This window comes from Plecotus auritus (genome assembly GCF_963455305.1).
Source record: "Plecotus auritus genome assembly, chromosome: 11".
Lineage (NCBI taxonomy): Eukaryota > Metazoa > Chordata > Mammalia > Chiroptera > Vespertilionidae > Plecotus > Plecotus auritus.
The window spans coordinates 38,191,853-38,208,087 of record NC_137777.1 but is presented as its reverse complement, the minus strand read 5'-3'; the positions used below and the strand labels follow the sequence as shown (position 1 = coordinate 38,208,087).

Below are 16,235 nucleotides of genomic sequence, written 5' to 3'. Positions count from 1 at the left end.
GTTTTTAATTTTAATTGTGTTTAAGGTAACTATTTTTAACACTGAAGCTTTAAAACCTAAAAATAAATAAATAAATGTTTCTTTTAAAAACAACAAATCAATGGAAACAACATACTTATCAGGTTTCCCTCTGTGTCCCTGAGAGGAGCACCACCTCCACCTTTCCCCCAGGGGTTGTAACTTCGCATTTCAGCCTCTAGCTTAGCTTCATATTCTTCCTTTTCTTCACGTTCTTTCTTCCTTCTCTGTTCTCTTTCCCGAATCTTGACAACATAAGAAATATCACAATAAGTGCTTACAAGTACTCTGATACAAAAAGTTAGTTATAATAACTCATCTTTCTTACTAGAGAAAAAAATGGAGATCTGTTTCAGTATGCTTCACTATAAAATTTAAAATCACAAGTATCCTATCTAATAAAAGAGTAATATGCAAATTAACCATCACTCCACTACACCCACAAGCCACACCCACAAGCCAATCAGGAGCAAATATGCAAATAAACCCAAACAAGATGGCTACAGCCACAGAGAGCAGGAGGGAGGCTTGGGTTTCCCCGGCAATGGAGGAAGCCAAGCTTTCCGCCTGCCCTTGCCCGCCTAGGCCTCCACTCAAGGCTACAAAGTTTCAATGATAGAAGATACATAAACCCAAACAGAAATGGTGGCAGCCACGGAGCTGGAAAGAGCAGGAGGCTAGGGTTGCCCCCGGTGATGGAGGAAGGCAAGCTTTCCGCACACCCTGGCCAGCCCAGACCTCCACTTAAGGCTACAAAGTTTCAATTATAGAAGATACATAAATCCCAATAGAAATGGCTGCCACCACGGAGCGAGCAGAAGGCTTGGCTCCGCTCCAGGCTACAAAGTTTCAATTGTAGAAGATAAATAAACCCCAGATACCAGGGCCTCTGCTTGGGTCGCCAGGGGGTGTGGCCGCCCTGCAAACCACCACAGGCCCCTCGCCCAGGCTGCCCCACGCCCCAAGGGAACCCCCATCCTGATCCGGGACACCCTTCAGTGCAAACCAGCCGGCCCCCACCTGTGCACCAGGCCTCTATCCTATCTAATAAAAGAGTAATATGCAGATTGACCATCACTCCAACACACAAGATGGCTGCCCCCATGTAGACACAAGATGGCCACCACAAGATGGTCAGCAAGAAAGGGCACTTGGGAAGGACCAGGCCTGTAAGGGAGGGCAGTTAGGGGTGACTAAGCCGGCAGAGGAGGGAAGTTGGGAGCGACCAGGCCTGCAGGGAAAGGGAGTTGGGAGGGACCCAGGCCTGCAGGAGAGAGCATTTGGGGGGTACCAGGCCTGCAGGGGAGGGCAGTTAGGGGTGACCAGGCCTGCAGGGGAGGGCAGTTAGGGGCAAACAGGCTGGCAGGGGAGCAGTTAGGCATCAATCAGGCTGGCAGGAGAGTGGTTAGGGCAGCCGTGGGCAAACTACAGCCCGCGGGCCAGATCCGGCTGTTCTATCCGGTTCTCTTGCTCTCCCCTCCGCTCTTTTACTTTGAACTTATATTAGTTCACACAAACACTCCATCCATGCTTTTGTTCCGGCCCTCCGGTCCAGTTTAAGAACCCATTGTGGCCCTCGAGTCAAAAAGTTTGCCCACCCCTGGGTTAGGGGGTGATCAGGCTGGCAGGCAGAAGTGGTTAGGGGTAATCAGGAAGGCAAGCAGGCAAGCAGTTGGGAGCCAGCAGTCCTGGATTGTGAGAGGGATGTCCGACTGCCTGTTTAAGCCGTCCCGGTGGGGTCTCAGATTGGAGAGGGTGCAGGCTCTACTGAGGGACACCCGCCTCCCCCGTGCACGAATTTCGTGCACCGGGCCTCTAGTAGATAATAACCAATTTTAAAACACTTTGATTGCTGGAATACATGGCTGAGATGCTGCCTCACATCATGCCACTGGAGTCCTTTCCAACCACCGATGCCATGTGGGCTAAGCCAACTCCTCCATCCCACCCCCAAAGTCTCCCTGAGCCATTCCCTCCCTGACCTCACCAGATCCATGGTGTCCAATAGGGCCTCCCTTCCTTCTTTTTCATCCACCCTTTCATGGGACCTGGCCAGCCAGAACTACTCCCTACACCTCACCAAATCCACTCTACCCTGGGCAAACTCCATTCCAGAACTCAAAAAGGTTGAAAGTTCAAAGCTTTTGGGGGAATACAGTCTTAACATCATCAAGCATAAGTACAGTCTTGTTCTCCAGAGAGATATGGACAGGCAATCAACAAGTATCTACATTTTGAAAACTTACGTTTAAAATTATAACCACATGCATGGAAAATTTAAGCAACCACTCCAGCAAGGCCTGTGAAGTCATCATATACATAAAATAAAATTCTAGAGTTTGAAAATCTAGTTTTGTCGATGGTGTTTTTAATATGCTCATTTGAAAACAGAAGATAAATTCAGTTTTTTATTGTGTAGAATCCTAACATACAAAAAATAATGTTGGTAATTCTGTAACTTTAAAAATCTATTTTTTAAGGAGGCTGCCCATGTAAAAACTGAATAAAAGGAGCTTTAGAAGAAATCCAAGTGGAACTTTACAGAAAGGTACCTTAGGTTGACATCTACCTACCAAGAGTCCCAGGATCCTCTCAGAGATAAAGGGTATCCTCCCCCAAAACCCATACATTTGATTCTCTTCAGTAAACTCTGTTCAAACATTATAAACTACAACAGAACCCTTTATCCTCCTCCCTAAAAGTGTCCTACCTCTTTTTTCCCTATCTTAGTTCATTGTCTCATTATTCTCCTAGATTCCAACTCTCAGAATCACCTTCACACCCTCTGTTCTTCTCAATCCCTGTACCTAAGTCCTATCACTGAAACCCTAGAATTGTCTCTTGGACGTCCTCCCCATCTCTCCCATAGGGTTTAGGATTTCATTACCTCCTGGATGGACTACCTCAGTAATTCACTAAAAGGTTTCTCTACCACACCTTTTTCACAGTCGTCCACATCACAACCAGGTATCTTCCTAAAAGTCAATTCTGCTCTCTTCAACTACTTTTACTCTGTGGCTTAAAACATCCTCCCTTTTGCTATCCTTAACAGAAAAAAATTGAAAACCCCTTACAGCTACTCCTTCACAATCCAGTACAATCTAACACTCCAGCCCTTTCTCCCAAATCAGTTCCATCCCCTTGAATATACCAGGAATTTTGAATCTATTCAATGTATAAATGCAGTTCAAGTATCAACAACCACGTGAGGCCTTCCTAACTGCCCAGGCAATTAACGTTCCTTATCCTATGCTTCCAACAGCACTCCTGGCTCTCTACATCAAAACTCATCATGGTGAATTATAAATAACTGTCATCTTTTTTTTCTCCTCTGCCACAATCTCAGTTCCAAGGGGCCATTGTGCTAACACATAAAATAATCAACATTGAATGAATGAATGGATGGATGAATACCTGCTGCTGCAAAGCTTCTTGGTAAGACTGAAGTGTCTGCTTTGGAGGCTTTGGCTTATTTTCAAAAAATAATCCTGAATTAACTGTTCTATCACTTGTAATTTTCGATTCGTTCTGTCCAACCGCGTTCCTACATTAAATACACAATTAATCATTTGAATCTATTTATGACTAAGCAAGAAGAAAATGCAACACTACTTTGAAACAACATGGTAGTACATTTTAAAATAGGTCAAAAAGGAATCCTTAAATAAATGACCCCTTCCTAAGCAATTCTCCAGTCTCCGCTTTCACAAGTCATAAAACTTTCAAATTTACTGGACCTCTTTCTTGACCTAGGGATAGTTACATGGGGGTGAAAACCCTTGATAATTCATCAAGTAGTGTACATATAGCTTATGCACTTTCCTGGATGCAAAATAATAATACAGTGGAAGTCCCTCAAATTTTATAACTAATAATTTACTTAATATACATCAATATAAAATAACTTCCTAGACACTTCAAGAATAAAACAATACAATTACAGTAAAAAGTCTGACTGTCCCAAATAAAATTTAAAAAATTAAAAGGAATCAAAAAGGAAAAATTTAAGACACCACAGTTATATAAATCTCAAGCAATACAGTGCTATTGCCTTAAATACAACACATGTTAAAGTACAGGAATGCAGCCACTTTCAAGAAAACTATACATTTGAAAAATCTGAATTATAAAAGGTAAATTAATTTTAGAATATTTCCATAACCAAAAACTATCCCTCATACCCATAAGCACCCACCCCTGTCATAGGCAATCACTAAGAGTGGCCTGCTCTCTGTCTCTACAGGTTTGTTCTTTCTGGACATTTCTTATAAGTGGAAACATACAATATATATGGATTCTTTCACTTATAATATTTTTGGGTTATGCTGTAGCACACATCAGTAGTTCATTCCTTTGTATTACTGAATAGTATTTGCCTAGCAGTGGAATTAGTGTTGCATGATAAGTATATGTTAAACTTTGTGAAAAACGACCATTTCCTGCAACTGCTTTTTACATACTGATTTTGTATTCAGCAATTCTGCTACAATTCCTATTAATTCTAATATTTTAACTCCATATCCTTTTTTCAATGACGTCAGTTTTCTCTCCTCCTTTCTAATCCTTGTACCTATCTTCATTCCTTTCTCTCTCTCTCTTTTTTTTATTTATATTTTGCCTTTCTTTTTTATTCTTGACCTTGCTGCAAATATTGGGCCCTAAAAGAAAGTGGTGATAAGAATATTAGTCATACTGTCAATCTCAAAAAGAATATTTTAAGCATATCACCAATAAGTAAAATATATGATGTAGGTTTTTCACGTTTACACTTTCTCAGGTTAAGTAGGTTTCCCTCTATTTTAAGTTTTTAATCACTTAAGGCACTAAAGTGCATAATGCTGTCTCTGTACTATTGAAATAATCATATAGCTTTCTTCATTATTTTTTTAATATGGTATATTACAGTAATTAATTTTACAATAATATTGATATATAACACCAATTAGCATTTAGTATATATCAGACACTTTTACTTATTTAATTCCTTTAATCCTCAGAATAAACCTCTGAGTAGATACCATTAATACCCTAATTAACAAATAGGTACAGAAGTTAAGAATTAGGCTTCAAGCTTAGTAAAACTAGGATTCAAACCAAGGCACTCTGCCTGAAAAGTTCATAATCTTTTTTTCTTAATATATATTTATTGATTTCAGAGAGGAAGGGAGAGAGAGAGAGAGATAGAAACATCAATGATGAGAATCACTGATCAGCTGCTACAACCCAGGTATGTGCCCTGACCAGAAATAAAATTGTGACCTCTGGGTTCAGAGGTTGATGCTCAACCACTGAGCCACGCCAGCTGGGCAAACTTTTACTCTTTATAAAGGGAATGTTTTTTTTTGTTTGTTTGTTTTTTGTTTTGTTTGTTTTCTTGTTGTTGTTTTTTTTAGTGTCTGGGTTTTTTGTTGTTGTTTTTTATTGTTTAAAGTATTACATGGAGGAGAAACCAAGATGCGGCATAGGTAAACACCTGAACTTGCTGCCTCGCACAACCACTTCAAAACTACAACTAAAAGACAAAACTGACATCATCCAGAACCACAGGAACACTGGGTGCGTGGAAATTCTACAACTAGAAGGAAAGAGAAAAGCACACAGAGACTCAGAGGAGGTGCAGAAGTAAAGGCAGAGGTAAGGAGGTGCACGCACAGAGAGGGCTGGCCACTGAGTACGTGGCTGTCTTTTTCAAGTGGGAGGGAGACACAAGCTCCCGACTGCTCTGAACTCCAGTTCCGGGCGAGACTCTGGGGACCCAGACTCATTCGGAGAGAAACTGGACTGTCTGGCTTTGGGCGGAACTCGCTTTTCTCTCAGAGGTGCTTGCAGCAATTACCGAGCAACACTGAGACCCGGGGGCCTCTTAGGGCAGGGCTGACAGGAAGCCATTGCTGTTTGCTCTGCCCTGAGACCCCGTCCCATCCAAGCTGTGGGCAGAGGCTTTTGCATATGAATGGCCTGCTCCTTTGAAATCTAAACTTAGCTAACAAACTGCAGCTGAGTCAGAGAGACACAGAACATCCAAAAGAAGGCCCAAGTCCCCACAGCAGCTTGCACTGCTTCACAGCTGAGCCTCATCTGGGCACCTCCAAACCCCAAACAAAGAGGAGGAATCAGTAGATCTCTATAGCGCCTGTTGGATGGCCTCAGGCAAAGGCAAAATTAGCACTTCCTTAGAGATTCAAGAGCCAGTGTACCCAGTGGTCAGAGTGGAACCATCCAGAGTACAACTCCTCAATCCATAAGGGACACACTCAGGAGCAGACTCAGTGAGCACCAAAGCCCCACTGAAGCAAGTCCTGCCTCATAAGGGTGTCTCCAGCACAGAAGTTCTCCCAGCGTAGACACAGCCGATCCTCACAGCCAATTGGCCTGGAGGTCAATTCCTCCCAGTGACACCAACAACAATCAAGGCTTAACTACAAAAAGACTGTGCACACAGCCCACAAAGGGGTGCACCAAGAGTGTCCACCTCAGGTAACTGGGGAGGCTGAGCCACCTGGCCCTATAGGACACCTAGCACACAAAGCCACTCTATCAACTCAGGGAAGCAATCAAAATGTAGAGACAAAGAAACAGGTCACAAATGAAAGAAATGGAGGAAAACAAACAACTGGATATAGAGTTCAAAACTACAGTAATAAGGTTTTTCAAGAATTTTCTAGAAACCGCCGATAAATTTAGTGAGACCCTCAAGGATATGAAAAGGGACCAACTAGAAATTAAGCATACACTGACTGAAATAATAATATACAGAGACCCAACAGCAGACTAGAGGATCGCAAGAATCAAGTAAAAGAGCTGAAATACAAAGAAGTAAAAAACACTCAACCGGAAAAGCAAAAAGAAAAAAAAATCCAAAAAGTTGAAGATAGCGTAAGGAGCCTCTGGCACAACTTCAAGTGTACCAACATCAGAATTATGGGGGTGCCAGAAGAAGAGAGAGAGCAAGATACTGAAAACCTATTTGAAGAAATAATGACCGAAAACTTCCCCCAACTGGTGAAAGAAATAGACTTACAACTCCAGGAAGCACACAGAACCCCAAACAAAAGGAATCCAAAGAGGACCACACTAAGACACATCATAATTAAAATGCCAAGAGCAAAAGACAAAGAGAGAATATTAAAAGCAGCAAGAGAAAAACAGTTAGTTACCTACAAGGGAGTACCAAGACGACTATCAGCTTATTTCTCAACAGAAACTATGCAGGCCGGACAGGAGTGGCAAGAAATTTTCAATGTGATGAATAGCAAGAACCTACAACCAAGATTACTCTACCCAGCAAAGCTATCATTCAGAATTGAAGAGCAGATAAAGAGCTTCACAGATAAGAAAAAGCTAAAGGAGTTCATCACCACCAAACCAGTATTATATGAAATGCTGAAAGGTATTCTTTAAGAAGAGGAAGAAGAAGAAAAAGGTAAAGATAAAAATTATGAACAACAAATACATGTCTATCAACAAGTGAATCTAAAAATCAAGTGAATAAAAAAATCTGATGAACAGAATAACTGGTGAATAGAATAGAATCAGGGGCATAGAAAGGGAGTGGACTGACAATTCTCGGGGGGAAAGTGGTGTGGGAGGTGTGGGAAGAGACTGGACAAAAAGCGTACACCTATGGATAAGGACATTGTGGGGGAGGTAAGGGCAGAGGGTGGGGTGGGAACCGGGTGGAGGGGAGCTATGGGGGGAAAAAAGAGGAACAACTGTAATAATCTGAATAAAGATTTATTAAATTAAAAAATAATAATAAAATACAATTAATGGATGAATGGAACATGCATTATATCCATACATCGGGATATTACTTAGCCTTTAAAAAGAAGGAAATCAAGGTAAATGCAGCACTCACATCCTCCCACAACTACATCAAAATTAAAACAAAACTACAGAACAGCCATCATTCAGAACCACTTGAAAACTAGGTGAATACAAGTCCTACAAATAAGGATATAAAGCAGCCTCATTGAGATTGGTAGGAGGGGCAGAAATGAAGAATGGAACGGTCATACCTCACAGGTGGTGGATAAAAATTAAGAGGAATGTCTTGGCTGTAGAGATCCCCCAAAGGAGTAAGGTCCCAGCCTCATACCAGGCCCCCAGCCCAGGATTCCATGGAGAGGAAGAGAAGTTCCTATAACTTGTGGCTGTAAAAACCAGCAGGGATTGTGGCAAAGTGAGACAAAGGGCTTCTGGAATCCCAAGCAGTTCCTCTTAAAGGGACCAGGCACAAATTTACTCAGACTCACTAACTCTGGGATAACAAAGGACATAACTGAGGGAGGGTTAACGAGAAACACAGGCAGATAGGGCAGGGGTCCAGTGGAGAACAAAGGCAGGTGAAACATAGGCAGGGGCAGAAATGGCAGTTTGAGCAAGCCTAATCACAGAAACCAACCAAGCAGAAATAATAAAATGTTTCTGGACTCAAAATTGGGAGGCATGGGAAAACAAGGGAGGGCTTGCAGCAACAAAGTGTAGGAACGCATAGAAACAGAAAGTTCAGGTCCGTTGCTAGGCAAGAGCAACTGAGGTGAATACAAGGATAGGAACAGGCTTGTAGCAAATATATATATACCACTGGACTACAAGTCTTAAGTGGGAATCCCATTACTGCATCCCCCTCCCCATGCGGGTAGTCTGAATCTGCTTATAATAAATTTTCCACCATTTTGCTTAAATCTTGTCAGCAGAGCTCATTCTTCAACGGTGCGAGACACAGCCCAGGGAAAAACCCTCAGCTCACCATTCCGGTTATCAATAGGGGGAGGAACTGAATTGCTTGGCATCAGAAAGAGGCTGGAAGGACAGCTTTCTCCCAGACATAAGTGCTGGCAGAGGCCACTGTTCCTCTGCTGAACTCTCTCAATCCCACCCCCCCACCCCCCCAGAGAGCCAGCAGGTGGGCACCATATCTGAGTCTCCACCAACCTGGCTAATATTGTTTGGCCCACTCTGGTGATTCCCTGAGACTGGCCCCTCCCATTCTGTGGGTTCACCCAAGCCATTTCCAGTGGCTTTTCCATATAAACATCGTGCTGCAGACTTTCCTAAAATCCCTCGAAGGTTCACAAGCCCAAACACGCAACATCTGGCCTCAGCATGTCCCGTACCTCTCAGTCAGTGGCCCTGAGCCTGGCACTAGTGGCAACTGGCCTTGGTTCACAGCTTAGCCTCTACCAGGCACCTTCAAGCCCAGCATAAGTCGTAGCCATCTGCAAATTGCTTTATAGCTCATGCTATGTGGCCCCAGAGCAGGGCACAGGGTGGCTGACCTAGGCCTGCACTTTCTGGGAGGCCCCAGAGCCAGAACACCTGATGGACAGCTTCAGACCATACCAAAGCACCACCCAGCCACCTCCACAAGAGACACATTCAAGGGGTGAACTTGGTTGGCACCAGAGCCATGTTGAAGTGAGTCCAGCTTCATGGGGTTGGCCCAGGGGTGGGAAAACTTTTTGACTCGAGGGCCACAATGGGTTCTTAAACTGGACCGGAGGGCCGGAACAAAAGCATGGATGGAGTGTTTGTGTAAACTAATATAAATTCAAAGTAAAGGAGCGGAGGGGAGAGCAAGAGAACCCTCCGCTCTTTCGGCTCCGCGGGCCAAATAGAACAGCCGAATGGGCCGGATCCAGCCCGCGGGCCGTAGTTTGCCCACGGCTGGGTTGGCCCCTTCACAGTAGATCTTCCACTGTGGATGTGGCTAGTCCTAGCAGCTGACTGCCCTGGGGGTAAATCCCCTCCTCCCATTGACATGCCAACAGCAATCAAGGCTCAACTACAACAGGAGAATACACACAGCCCACAGGAGGGACACACTTGGAGAATCCAGCTTGGGTGATGGGGGAGGCTGTGCCACTGGGCCCTACAGGGCACCAATTACATAAGGCCACTCTACCAAAATCAGGTAGCAGCTCTACATAATGCATAGAAACAAATACAGGGAGGCAGCCAAAATGGGGAGACAAAGAAACATGTCCCAAAGTTTTGAACAAAACTCAAAAAAAAAAGAAATAAACAAAATGGAAACAAGCAATCTACCAGATACAGAGTTCAAATCACTAATTATAAGGATGCTCAATGAACTTAGGGAAAAAGCAGATCAACTTAGAAGTCCAACAAAGAGATAGGAAACATGAAAAAGAACTACTCAGAAATGAAGGATACACTAACTAAAATGAAGAATACATTACAGGGAATCAACAAGTAGAGTACATGAAGCTGAGAATCAAATCAGCAATTTGGAATATAGAGAAGCAGAAAACACCCAATTAGAGCAGCAAAAAGAAAAAGGAATTAAAAAAAAAGTGAGGATAGTGCAAGAAGCCTTTGGGACAACTTCAAGCATATCAACATTCGCATCATGGGGCTGCCAGAAAGAGAAGGGAAAGAGCAAGAAATTGAAAACCTACTTGAAGAAATAATAATGAAAACTTCCCTAACTTGGTGAAGACATACAGGTCCAGGAAGTGCAGAGTCCCAAATAAGATGAACCCAAAGAGACATCATAATTAAAATGCCAAAAGTTAAGACAGAGAATCTTAAAAGCAGCAAGAGAAAAGCAGTTAGTTACCTACAAGGAAATGCCCATACGACTGTCGGCTGATTTCTCAATAAAACTTTGCAGGTGAGATGGGATTGCCACGAATTATTCAAAGTGATGAAAAGCAAAGACCTGCACACCAAGATTATCTACCCAGAAAAGCTATAATTTAGAATCAAAAGAGAGATAAAGAGCTTCCCAGACAAGAAAAAGCTAAAGGAGTTAATCACCACCAAACCAGTATCACAAGAAATGTTAAACCATGACCGGTTTGGCCCAGTGGATAGAGCATTGGCCTGTGGACTGAAGGGTCCCAGGTTCAATTCCTGTCAAGGGCATGTACCTTGGTTGTGGGCACATCCCCAGTAGGGGGTGTGCAGGAGGCAGCTGATCGATGTTTCTCTCTCATCCTTGTTTCTAACTCTCTATCCCACTCCATTCCTCTCTGTAAAAAATCAATTTTATATATATATATATATATATATATATATATATATATATATATATATATATATATATAAAGAAATGTTAAAGGGTTTTATTTCAGAAGAAGATAAAAATATGAATAATAAAATAGCAATAAATACATATCTATCAACAATTACTTTAAATGCAATGGACTAAATGTTCCAATCGAAAAACATGGTGGTTGAATGGATAACAGAACAAAACCCTTACATATGCTTCTACAAAAGACGCACCTCAAATTGAAAGATACACAACTGAAAGTAAAGGGATGGAAAAGGTATTTCATGAAGATGGAAGTGTTGGGGGGGAAAAAAGCTGAGGTAGCAATACTTATTTATCAATAATATGCATGCATGACTTTTATAATGAGAGAAGTGGAGTAATTCTTAATTTTTAAAATGTGCTTTCTATGAAACACTGACGTACAAGCAATACTTTGAACATACTGATTATATAATAATTAGAAATTAAAGTAAGTTTTATCTGTTTGAAGGAAAAAAAAGAATGAGTTGAGTAGTACAGATTCCATGGAAGACAAATTAATCCTGAAAGAAATTATCATCTGGACAATGACTTACACAATGGGCTGTGCTGGCCAGTGGGCAACAGGAGCAGTAACATGAACTGCAGGCTGCACTCCCATCATTCCTGACCCATCTTAAAAAAACACAAAAACACATTTATTCCAGAGTACCTGTTTAATAACATTTTATCTCTAAAAGAAAAGTCACATACTGAATATGTTTCCTAAAAAAAAAAAAATCCGTATTTCCTTCTGGGTTAGGAATTATCAAAGCACAATGCAAGAAAACACAATATAGTAATTTCTGAAATCTAGATTAAAGGAAAATAACTATAAAAATAACAAATAGGGAATTTATTAAATCAAATATATATTTTATTAGCATTAAGTAAAGCTGTGCTTTTCTCATTTACATATTTTTGCTTACACAAAAATCAATTTTCCTGTCTGATCCAGTGGAAAAAAATGTTTAGATTATCGATAACTTACAATAAGCAAGACTAGGATCCATAGTATTCCTGGCTCCATAAAAATAGTACGCATCATCATAAGGAGTTCTATAGTTAGTAGCCAAAGGTGGTAGTAGTGGAGGTGGAGGCAGAGGTGCAATCCTATAAAGAAAATTGGAAAATTCTTCTTATATTACATTGTAATATTTTTAAAATCAAGATATCGTTGTTTTGCAAAAATGTTAGGAAAATCTGACTGCTGCTTTAGAAAAAGCTTCAAAACTTATGTAAGACAAAAACTTCAGATTTTATTCAAACAATATCTAATTAGTCACTACATGCCAGTATGGAAAAAACATGGTCCCTGTCCCTCAGAAATAAACAGACAATTACAGCAAAGTGTAGTAAATGAAGCCATACAAGTGGACGAGGGTGCTACAGGAAAACGGTGCAGGGACATTGAAATCATCTAGGCAACAGTAGGGAAGCATGAGGAAGGCTCTCTAGAAAAGGCAATGCTTCAGCCAGGCTGCTAGAGTGAGTGAGTCAGAGAGAGGAAGAAAAGGCAGAGGCACAAAAAGGGATTAAAATGGTCCCATTAGACTGGGGGAAGAGGTGCATTTTTAACTATAAAAATGTATTGTTCTCAAAAGAAGTTAACAATAATGTATAACAGACTCCATATATATATCAACAGTCAAATCTTAACACAATTTTTAGTATTTCATCAAGTTAAAACCTCTACATCAGCACTTCACTCTTGACTAGGAAATGTGGCTGTATTTCCCCCAAGGCAATCTTTCCCAGTAGTAAAAATGATGAAGGCAAACCCCTTTACATGAACAGAAAGAGAAGGGGAACTTCCTAGAATGTCTGCACTTTTAAGTTTTCCCTAACATGTTCTCCTTACTGTATACTGCAAAATAATTCTGAAGAGCTAACAAGGTATTTACAGTTCTCTTCAGGTGTGCATATTTTTCACATTAACTAGTCACTCCATATGTCTAACCTTACTATCCTCAAGTCCACAGATGCATCAACAAAACAGTTGAAAAACTGCAATGAGAACCTGTCAGCATCATTCAATCTTACATTTTTATAGAAATTTATTTCAGATTTAATCCTCACAACAACCCTGTATTTGTAGACAAGTGCAATACTACTGTTGCACTTTTACAAATGAGAACACTGAAGTCCAATAAAGATGTGGTTTGCCCAAAATGCATACAGTAAAGCCGACCACTGTAACCCCTCACCCAATGCTGAGAGCATCATACCATGCCCTGTAATTCCAATCCCATCTAGTCTTTACAGAAAGGAAGGCAGCAGATGAAACAAACACCTGATAAATACAGTAAACACAGACCTACAGCTTGTTAGTATTAAATAGAAGTCCTACTGACAAGAAAGTACAGCCCAGAAATTACTGTTAACAAAGAAAAACACTTGCTTAAACACATTACTATAATATATTAATAATAAGCAAGAAAACAGTTCAAGTCCTCCTAAGAGAAGTAAGTATAGCCCAGAAAATATCAATGTGAACAACAGAATTTTCAGTATGTACAGTATAGTATAGAATGATGCCTTTTACCAACAGAAAGCATATCTTTTCCATAATACCTAAAATACAGGTTTTATAATCTCAACAGTTTTCATTTCAGGTGTATGAGTTGCATAGCCCGTAAGTAATCACAGAGAAAAAGTTGGATGAAATAGAAGTTAATATATATATCTCACATTAGAAGTCACTTTTCTGTATAAACTGAAGGAAGTATTCAATATTTGCCAAATGGAATTACAAAACTGAAGAAAACGTATGTTTATATGTTTAAAGATACTTAAAATATTCAAAAATATGACCTAAAACTAAATACTAAATGCACTTATGCATTCTCAAAATTCTAAAGCATCTTTCAACAATAAAAGAATGTTATAAGAATTTTCCTTGTTTTTATCAGAACAGAGAAAAGTCCAACAATGAAAACATTTCAAGAGAAATTATTTGACAAAAGTTGTTAATTACACAAAAATCTCTAATGGCTAATGTTATCTGCTCAGAAAATCCTTCTGAACATAATGACACTTTCCCCAATTCCCAAACATAAAACATTTCAACAAGCACCTGGGAGGCACCATTTCACCAAGGGTGCTGCTGAGTCCACTGTACAGATCTTCACTCTGCGGTGGGATGGAGGGAGCTGGGGGGCAGGAGGGAGAATGGGGGGCAGATAAAGAGGAGGGAGAGGGGTCTGGAAAGCTACTCTGGGTCTTTCAGGTGGGATCGTCTCTTCATAGTATCTTGGTGCCACACTAAACTGCTTTAGTCTATCGGGCTAAAATAAAGAAAAGATATCTGTTTGTTATATACAATCATTAAGTGAAAGGTGAAAAAGACCTCAAAAGACCCTCTGTCCCAGACTGCCAGCCAACACATTACTCAGAAAATAACACAATTTTTACAGCTAAAAGATTTTGCAGATCTAATCCCTATTTTATAAATGGGGTAACTGAGATCCCCCTGAAAGTATACAAACACCTAATGTCTCACTGCTAATAAATAACCAGGCAAAGACCAGAGCCAGATATTAATTCTAAATACAAACTCTATTATTTTTATGCTGCTTCTCTGACATCAAAGTATTCTCCAGTCAGCAGCAAACATTTCCTATGAAGAGCCATATATATATCAGGCTCTATTCATCCCAAAACAGTATCCTTTTTTCCCCCCATGTTTATCTTCCCCAGCAATGATTTGTCAGATTAATCTAAAAGTTTTATTCTATGAGCAGTCAAAAAGTACACTGGGAATGAGTGGTGCTGGTGAGATAATAACCTTTTTAAATAGACAAACCCCCCAGGATCTATATAATTAGCATAAGTAAAAAAGTAAATCAAAAGTTGCCTACAGTTGAATAATTTTAAGTTGCTGTATTCTTTAAAGAATTAACTTTTTAGTAAAATTAAAGTTTCTTAATTATTATTCAAAGATGAAACTAAAACTTGCCTTAGCCAGTAAATTCTACCTATCCAACTACAGAAAACGTACACTGTGAGAAGAACAATACATTATTACCTTCTTATTTAACTGCAATGATGTAATTCATTCCAGTTAATGATGAGAATTACAAGATTAAAGTAAAAATAAAGTCATCTCTCTAGTTTTACATTAAAATTATTAAAATGCTTACAGTCTAGAATTAAAGATTTCAGTTTCTTTGGAAATCACTCAAATATAAGAAGAGTGATCAAGAGATACTCAAGAACAATATTAACATCTATTGTAAATTAAACTGAAATAACTCTCCCATGGAACAATACAGGTAAACAAATACAAAGGACTAATTTGAAACAAACTGAAAAAAGAAGGCATATATGAAAAAGTAAAAATTAGCTTAGTGAAATAAGTTTAGTTTATCAGTATTCAAACATCTACTCTTACATTTCTCCCAATATCTTCTGTCTATCTCCACCTGCTGGCACATTTGAGGCTTATTTGACTGAACGATTAAACATTAAAAGATGTCAGGGATCCTTACCGATTTCTCGGGGTCTTGGGCTCCAGAAGCTGCAACTCTGAGTTCCAAATCTTTTTCTCTAAACAAAATTAAAGTCTTATATATTAAAAAATTATAGCAAACACAAACAAAATCATAATCATTACTGAAACGAACATATATACAAAGTCCATGCAACAACATCTCCAAATACAAATAATTCATTTAACTAACAATAAATCCTTAAATGATGCTGAAAACGGAATTTTTCTTATGTGGTGTAAAGTAAACTACAATTCACATGTAAACTGAGTTGAACAAGTATCTCTAAACCAGTGCCCGGGGTACTTTAAAACCTAAGCAATTTACACAGAATAAAGTACACAAGTAAAACAAAATCTTTACTTCTTTTAGGGTCCATGTATATTTCCAGTTCTCAAAAAAAGTAAAAAATTAAAAATTCATACCATACTTTCTAATAAGTTTTTTTTAAAATGTTTACAATGGTTGATATCAGACAGTAGATATTGGCTTCCTCTAAGATAGAAGACAAATGACAAAACTAAAAAATAATAGATCTCACCCTGGCCAGTGTGGCTCAGTTGGTTGGGCATTGCCCCATGCAATGAAAGGTTGTCAGTTCACTTCCTGGTCAGGGCACATGCCCTCGTTGCAGGCTCAATCCCCAGTGCAGGGGCAGCCAATAGAACTATCACATCAATGTTTCT

General features: G+C 39.9%; 1 protein-coding gene across 1 annotated transcript in view; it reads right to left on the bottom strand.

Annotated features, from left to right (window-relative positions):
• CSPP1 (centrosome and spindle pole associated protein 1) overlaps positions 1-16,235 on the bottom strand; it is a 114,067-nt gene that overhangs the window by 35,627 nt on the left and 62,205 nt on the right. The window contains 7 exon segments of the mRNA XM_080646347.1: positions 116-263; positions 3,433-3,562; positions 11,617-11,695; positions 12,051-12,172; positions 14,136-14,245; positions 14,248-14,346; positions 15,550-15,607. Of these exon segments, the coding sequence (XP_080502473.1) occupies positions 116-263; positions 3,433-3,562; positions 11,617-11,695; positions 12,051-12,172; positions 14,136-14,245; positions 14,248-14,346; positions 15,550-15,607 (746 nt within the window).